We start from the raw sequence: 8909 nt of genomic DNA on the forward strand, positions 1-8909 counted from the left end.
GAGCTTGAACTGCCAACCTTGCAGTTCAAACCCACCTTGCGGTCCAGCGCAATGACCACAATCCTTTTGTACCACCCAGGGGCCTTGTTTTCACATTGTTGAGTGATAATGAAAAACAGGAACTATGGCTGTAACATGCAGAGTCACCAGCAGATGGTCAGTCGTTGTGGGCTTGAGTGAGAACTCTTGCTCCTCTGCCCCTTCTTCCATTCTCCCCATCCTTCCCACCGACCCCGACTCCCCATCCAAGCCAGCAAGCATTCTTTCTGCTGCCCTCTTCAGCTTTGTTCCCTTTACTTCTGTCTTATCAGAGAGTTGAATTAGATTGCTATGTTTTCACCTTCTATTTTGACTGGTGTTGTTCAGTGCCATGGAATTGGTTCTGACTCATAGCAGCCCTGTATGGGGTTTCTGAGGAGCAGCTGGTGGCTTTGAACCACCAACCTTGCAGTTAGCAGCCCAGTGCTTATCATATAACACCACATTGCCTCTGACTCTGTTATCATATGCCAGTCACAGGAATAAGCGTCCAGAGAGGTTGAGAGATTAAATGCCTTATTCAAGGACATAGACAAGAAAAACCAGAATTGCAACTACTGATTTCTGTGTTAGTTTTCTTTCTAATCACTTGCTAAGTTAACTTTGTCAATTGACTCAAGGTCATGTCTGGAGTTGGCTTCAATTTTTATAAAAATTAGATTCTTCTGAAAGAAAAATGAGTGTTCTTTCTTACCCTGTTTTATTATAATTTCATGTGGATTTATTTTATAGGCGATGGACTTGGAAGCAAAGAACCATGAAGTATGCAACAACCACAGGTACTGACAATCTTCATTGGATCATTTTTCTTGGATTCAGATTGTGAACTAAGAGAGTGCTTAGTTCCCTCATTTGTGCATCCCACCACTGTCATCAAGTCGATTCCGACTCATAGCAGAAATATATATATATATATATGAGAGAGAGAGAGAGAGTGAGTCCTGGTGTGGTGCTGTGGGTTAATGTGCCAGACTGAAAAGCAGTTTGAACTGCAAGGTCGGTGGTTCAAGCTCACCAGCTGCTCTTCAAAAACCCTATACAGGGTCACTATGGGTTGGAACTGACTCAACGGCATTTAACAATATATATGTATATATATATTTTTTTTAACATAGAGAAGAAAAACCAGAATTGCAACTACTGATTTCTCATTAGTTTTCTTTCTAATCATATATATATATATAATTTATTTTTCCTGAGGCTATAAATCTTCACTGGAGCAGAAAGGCTCCTTTTTCTCCCTTGGAGAACTTAGATTTGAACTGCTGATCTTGAAGTTAGCAGCCCAATGCATAACCCACTATGCCACCAGGACTGTTTAATTTGTACATAGTAGGATCCATTGTCATGAGGTCCTGGTGTGGCATTGTAGAATAAGCACTGGACTACTAACCACAAGGTCGGTGCTTCAGACTCGCTAGGCACTCTTCATAAACCCGATTCTACGACACTAACAACAACAACAGCTTTGATGTTTTTAATTTTCATGACAATAGACTTAGTAAGGAATAAGGTGAGGGTTTCACTTCTCATAATTTTCACTTGTCAATAATTTTCAGCGTTGATATGTTGGATTTTCATGGCAATATTCTTAGTAAGGAATGAGTTGAGGTTTTCACTTTTAATATGAAAAATCTCTTACTTTTGAGCCTATAGGATAATAATCAAAAATATTTTTTAATTGTGTTTGACCATCTTTATTCAATGTGTGTTTGAAAAAATCATGTTCATTATTAGTTGCCAACAAGTCAATTCATAAAAGCCCTGCATAGCAGAGTAGAACTGCTCATGTGGTTTTCTAGGTTGTGATCTTTATGAGAGCAGATCATTGGGTCTTTTCTATCAGAAAGCTGCTGAGTGGATTTGAACTGCCAACTTCCCGGTTAATTGCAAGGTGTTTAACTTTTAAACCACCAGGGCTCCTTGGAAAAAGATGGTGTGAATCATTGTTTTTAAAGCAGTTATTTTAAGAAACAATCTTTTCTTTTTTCTAATTGTTGTTAAGTGTCGTGGAGTTGGTTTTGACTCACAGAGACCCTGTATAGGGTTTCCAAGTAGCAGCTGGTGAGCTTGAACCACCAACCTTATGGCTTAGGCCGTCCTTGCAGTCCAGCTCATTAACCCACAGTACCACACCAGGACTCCTTTTTTCTAATAAGATTTCACAATTATATAAAGGATTTCCAATTATATAAAGCACTGTGAGTTAATGCGCTGGACTGCAAAGTCGGTTTGAACTGCAAGGCTGGCAGTCCAAGCTCCGAGGAGCAACTGGTGAGCTTGAACCACTGGCCTTGCAGTTCAAACGGCTTTGCTGTCTGGCGTATTAACCCACAGTGCCACACCAGGATTCCATATGTGTGTGTGTGCTGTTAAGTGCCGTCGAGTCGATTCCAACCCATAGTGACCCTGTTTATATATATATAAAATTTCTGACTGATTGGTTGTAGTCCATCCTCTACCTGACATACATAGCTCATTCCAGCAGCCTTGCAGCAACTCTTCATCTGTGTAGATCTCCAGTGGAAAACAGTCTTTTGAATGCTATATGAAGCCTGCTATTTCTGAGAAGCAGTAACTTGATGAGTCTGTCAGAGTACCTTTATTTAGTAGGTAATGATCAAAATGCATAGTGCATATTAATGCAGTAGCATATGGTGACAACACTGACGTCAGTAGACTTCCTTTATATTATGAGAGAGCCACACAGTCCTGTGTATGTGTGGCTGGGGGCCGTGTCCCATGGCAGCCAAGAGCTCCAGTCATAGAGTGAGGCTGACTTGGTGTCAAGTCTTGGGGCCACTACTTTTTGGCTCGGATTTCAGGAAAGTCAAGTATCTTTCAACCTTAGCTTCTCTGTCTTGAAAATTGAGAACCTAATAGTATCTGTTTCACAGGATTGTAAGTCCATGTTGAGTCTTTAGCATTGACCTGAGGTAGAGAAAGTATTTATTAAATATTAGTTATTATTAACTAATGATTTCCTTTTCATGATTATAATTTGATCTTTGGCCTAGCAAAGGGTCTTTTAATGGGGTTTTGAGGGGCTTTTTTTTTTTTTTTTAAAGTTTTTATTGTTAATTGAGTGATAGTTTACATGGGAGGTCATCTGTTGTACCCTCACCATTTCATTGCAATGATTACAGTCTCCTCTGTGCATCATCATTCAACAATATTTGCTTCTATTCCCTCTGTTTTATTGGTGTGTGGGGGGATTAGTGAGCTTTTAAAAAGATTTTTAAGTAAAAGATCATGAGTACTACAGGTGTTTGTATTAATAAAGTATCGAGTTTCAGCAAAAAGAAATTAAATGCACAATTTAATATTAGTTCAAGCAATAGTTTTAGGCTCTCTGCTGATTTACCAAAATAAATGTGTATTAATTGGTTAATGTCATAGGATATTTCTCAGTCTCATTTTATTGCGCCTAGTAACATTTGTGTATGACATTCATTGTGTTTTAAACAGGAAGAAGCATTACCAAGGTTCTTATTGCAAACAGAGGAGAAATTGCCTGCAGGGTGATGCGAACAGCCAAAAAAATGGGTGTTCAGTCAGTGGCTGTTTACAGTGAAGCTGACAGGAACTCAATGCATGTAGACATGGTATGTTGTTAAAAACTCAAAATCAGGCTTTGAATTAACTGTTTTGTGTATTGTGTTGAAATTTTGGCTCTTTAATTGACAGAGTTTATATTTATTAGTATTAGCATGGTTTAGTAGGCAAGCTAAAGGTACATACTAACAGTTCCTCTTGGGACCATTTTCCAGTTATAATAGCCCCTGAATTAATACTTTGCTTCGTAGTGTAGTTGATTCATGGGCAAACTGCTTATCTCATCAGGTTAGTTAAAGCAGTTCATAGCTGTGGCTGATCCACAGACCACACTTTGAGTAGTAGTCATCCAGATCTCTGATGTTCAAGAAGAAAGATCAAGGTCTAGTCTTAGCAGCTACCACTTACTGGCCAAGTGGTCTTCGGCAAGCCACTTAATGTTTCTGAGCCTTGGTTTATCTCTAAAATGTTAAGTTTTAAAAACCCTACTCCCCTGAGGTCTCTGGATGTTTTCCATTATTACTACCTGCTTTCCACCAGACAGAACCCCAATCAAGGAAAATGACTATTGACCACCTTTATGTGTGTAGCAAAACTGCAAGCATCAGTGTAAATTTGTGGGAACCAACTTCAGTCATGCTGCAAACCTCAAGGTCAGCGGCTCGAAACTACCAGCTGCTCCGCGGGAGAAAGATGAGGCATTCTGCTCCCGTAAAGATTTACAGCCTTGGAAACCCTGTGCAGGGTCACTATGAGTTGGAACCGACTCCACAGCACATAACAACAACAACAACTTCATCTGGGCGCTTAGCCTACACAGCAGGCCCATGTGACTCTCTAGCCCCGTCTTTTTCATTTGGGACAATGACATTTCACACCTGCTTTGCTCCATTTAGACCTCTGATTCTGATTCTCCCTCTACCCACCTTATTCTCAGTAACTTGAATTTACGGAGAAAATAAAGCTATATGAGCTGCCCGCTATAGAATCTGCTGACTCCCGCCTCTCTCCACCCCCACCCCTGCATCTGTATCTATCCTCTTCCCATCCAAGGCCAGTTGTCTGTCTGTGCTCTAAATTCCTTTTCTCACCTTCTTAAGAACCTTCCACTTACAGTGGTATCTTCATTGCCTCTTCCTGAAAGCATTTAAAGATGCTGTAGTTGTTGTTCAGTGCTATTGAGTCAGTTGTGGCTCACTGTGACCCTGTAAAGGCTTTCCAAGAAACAGCTTGTGGGTTTGGCCCACTGACATGATTTGTGGTTAGCAGTTCATTGCTTGTCCTACAGTACTTCACCAGGACTCTCAGGTGCATAGCAAGGAAGCTTCAGAAAGTTGTGGAAAAATAGAACTAAAATAGGAAAAGGTAATGGAATTTTTCCATGACTTGGAAGTTCCCTCATATATCTTATTCTCTGTTGTCAAATTGTACATTTGGGGCATTAAGTACATCTAAATTTATTATAAGGAGCTCTGGTAGCATAGTGGTTACAAATCGGGCTGCTAATATCAAGGTCAGTATTTCGAAACTACCAGCAGTTCCGCGGGAGAAAGATGAGGCTTTCTGCTCCCATAAAGATTTACAGCCTCGGAAACCCTGTACAGGGTCGCTATGGGTTGGAATCGACTCAACAGCACTTAACAACAACAACAACAACAATATTATTGTTGCAAATAATACTAGCATGTCTACAGCCTGTTGCTTTTAATCCAGCGGCACTTTCATTTCACTCCAGTGTGTAATTTATACATATAAATTGGGTTTTGATAACTGCTTCACACAGCAGATTACAAATTGGTTTATAATCAATTTTTGATAACATAGACATGAGCTAGTATTTGTTTCTCAGTTCTTGCATTGTTCTTAGGAATCAACAACAATAATAAAATGATTCTGAAGCAGCGTTATAGTGCACTAGCTGTTCAGTCTTTCAAGCCTGTCATATTCCTTCTACAGGCAGACGAAGCATATTCCATTGGTCCTGCTCCCTCCCAGCAGAGCTACCTTTCTATGGAGAAAATCATTCAAGTGGCCAAAATCTCCGCTGCACAGGTAAGAGTTGGGAAGATATTTACAATGCAAGTGGGATGTGTTTTGCACACTTTATAGAAAATTTCTGATTCTGGAAATTATTTTATTTTTAATCATTCCCACAATTCCATGTGCTTGCTGGGCTATCATTAGATAACAAGCTTGTCTCGTCCATCATTAGCCACTCTGCCTTCCTACTGAATCCTCTGTACTTTAGATCTTTTGAGAAATAGATAGAGGAAGGTCTAAATTATAAATTCTTAATTTTACTAAGAGAGAATTCAGCCTTTTTACCTTCAAATGTAGATCCTAGGGACCTCAAGGAGTTCTAATGTGGCACTGTAGGATAAGCATCTTAACCACAGAGTCTGAGGTTCAAACCCACCAGCCACTCCTTGGAAATCCTGTACAGGGTCACTCTGGGTTGGAACTGACTTGATGACACTTAACAATAACAACAAGGGATGTCAAATACTTTGGGAAAATAAATGGTAGTCTGGATCACAAAGAACAACATGAAAGGTTGGATTTGGAGCTGAGAGAACCCAAACGGGAAGAACGCAGTAGGAGATGATAAAACCAAGATCTAGGCAGGGACAGTGTCATTTAGGGTATTATGAAATACCCCAAAATAAGTAAACTCAGTGCTATCAAGTCAATTCCAATTCATGCTAACCCATGAGTCTATGTTACCAAGTAGAACTTCTCCATAGAGTTTTCTTGGCTATCATGTTGGGCTGCTAACTGTAAGGTCAACAGTTTGAAACCACCAGTTGCTCTGAGGGAGAAAGAAGAGGCTGTCTGCTCTTATAATACAACTTTATAGCATAAGCAGGCTTGCAGAATGTGCCCTTGGGTTGTTTAAATGAGTATATCTTCCTGAGTGTTTCCACACCAGGATTCCTTTACAATGTTGGTTTCATATGGTAGTTGCTCTTTTGTGATTGACTAGTTTGACGCAGCATAATGTCCTCCAGATTCATCCATATTGTGGAGTATTTGCAGATTCCTTGTTTTTCTTCAACTTTGCAGTGTATTCCATTGAATGTATGTACCAAAGTTTGTTTAACCATCCTTCTGTTAATGGGCGTTTAGGTTATCTCCATCTTTTTGATGTGTCTGTTATAGACAACACTTTGAAGGGTCCTGTTTTCTTATTCATTCTGCTCTGTCTCTTGACTGGTGCATTTAATCCTTTGATATTAAGTGTAATTATTGCTAGGTATTAATTGATTGCTTTCATTTTGCTGTGTGTTCTTTTTTGTGGTGTTGCTGGTTTCATTGTTCCACATAATTTTCTGCACTGGGTTCATTTTGTTTGGGGGTTTTTCTTTGCATTTTCATTTCTGTGGTTTTAATGTTTACTAAGTATCTCTAAATTTCCCCTTTTTTAATTTTGATGTGCAGGTGTATTCATTTTCTTTGAGGCTACCCTGTCATTTATTAATACTTTGCCCTATTTAAAACAATCTGTTGTACCTTGAAATCTACTTGTCTGCTTGCCTTTTGAAAGTTCTGTAGCTACACTACTCTCTTTTTTGCTTTGTAGTTTACTTCACTATAAATTGATATATCTGGTTCCCTATTTTCAGTCTTATAAGTTTGTTTTAGTTTTAATACGTCTACAAGGTGACTCAAAAATTATCCACACTTTGGCTGTAGAATTTATTTTAGTCAACTTTTAGAAAATACAAATACGTTATATTTTTGGGCATAATATTCTTGCTTTTCAATTCACTTTGTTCATCTGTCAACAAGCTTTCTTATTTCTTTATTTAAAAAAATGTTTTGGGCTGAGCTGTGAGCTACGAATGCACTCACTGCTGTCTTCACTTCTTTATCAGAAATGACTCTTTGTCCTTGAAGAGCTGCTTTAAGGGGACTAAACAGGTGAAAGTCCAGTGGGACAATATCAGGACTATAGGGGGGATGCTTTAACACCAAAAAAGGAAGTTTTTGCTGTTGTCAACAGTGTGGACAGAGGTGTGTGGACATGCATTGTCATACAAGATCACAAAGCCCTTGGATAGCAGTCCTCTGTGTTTAACCCAAAGTTTAGGCGTCAGCTCTTCAGTGGGCATCTCACTGTAACGAGCTTTGTTGATTGTTGAATCTTGTTCCTGATAGTGTTCCAATATTGGTCCTTGAGAATCCTAGAAAATTGTAAGCATCAATTTTCCAGATGTTATTTGAGTTTTGAACTTGTTCTTGGTCGGCGATTGAGAATGGTTCCATTCCATACTCTGCTATTTATTCTCAGGCTTGTGATGAGCCCATGTCTTGTCACCAGTAATGATTTTTTTTTAAGAAACTTTTACTTACCTTTTGAGTATGGGTCCAAATTTTGTTTACAGATGTCTGAACACTTCTGTTTATGCTCTTCCATGAGTTGTTTCAGTACCCATCTCACACAAACTTTTCAAAACCCAAGTCCATCGTGGATTATTTCATATTCAGAGCCACATGATCCACTGTCATTCATCTAGTCAACAGAATCATTTCACGTGCACGCTCGATGTTGTAATCAGTGACGGATATGGACGGGCATTTTAATACAACTGGAGTGCTGATAATTTTTGAGTTCACTCATATATCTGGATTGAGCTCTGAGTGGTGGTGTCATGTATGGTAATCTCAGGTTGTGATCCTCTATTGTTGGTTCTCACACCAAAGAAATCCCTTTGACATTTTTTGTAAAGATGGTCTCGTCATTACAAATTCCTTTAATTTCTGTTTATCTGGAAACGTCCTAATTTCACTATTGAATTTGAGGAACAGCTATGCTGGATATGTGATTCTTGGTTTTGGTTAACAGCTTTTCTTCTTTCAACGTTCTATACATGTCATTCTATTGCATTCTTACTTACATGGTTTCCACTGAAAAACCAAAGCTTAGTTTTATTCATTGTCTTTTGTTGGAAACCTTATATTTCCTGAGCTGCTCTCAGGATTCTATCTTTGTCTTTGGTTTTAGAGAATTTGATAATATCTTGGTAGTTTTCTTCTAGGGTCTGTCCTGTTTGGGATTCGCTCATCTTCTTTTTTTTTTTTTTAAGTTTTTATTATGAATTATGTGATAGTTTACATGGGAGAACATTAGCTTTATATTCATCCTATCATATATCATTTCATTGCCATGATTACAATCCCCTCCATGCATCAGCAAACAACCAAAGGGTATACTATACCTCACAAACCTGCCACTCAGTCGTCAGCACACAGCCCCTCTCCCTCGCTGGGTCTAGAGTCCCCAGCCACTCTATCTCTCCATGTCATCATCTCTG

The 8909-nt window shown here is 39.1% G+C and overlaps 1 protein-coding gene across 1 annotated transcript in view; it reads left to right on the forward strand.

Moving 5' to 3' along the window:
* MCCC1 (methylcrotonoyl-CoA carboxylase 1 (alpha)) overlaps positions 1-8909 on the forward strand; it is a 64239-nt gene that overhangs the window by 6341 nt on the left and 48989 nt on the right. Inside the window, exons 2-4 of the mRNA XM_006869814.1 lie at positions 772-818; positions 3508-3644; positions 5551-5646. Of these exons, the coding sequence (XP_006869876.1) occupies positions 772-818; positions 3508-3644; positions 5551-5646 (280 nt within the window). The remainder of the gene's footprint in view (positions 1-771; positions 819-3507; positions 3645-5550; positions 5647-8909) is intronic.

Source organism: Chrysochloris asiatica, unplaced genomic scaffold, assembly GCF_000296735.1.
Source record: "Chrysochloris asiatica unplaced genomic scaffold, ChrAsi1.0 scaffold00135, whole genome shotgun sequence".
Lineage (NCBI taxonomy): Eukaryota > Metazoa > Chordata > Mammalia > Afrosoricida > Chrysochloridae > Chrysochloris > Chrysochloris asiatica.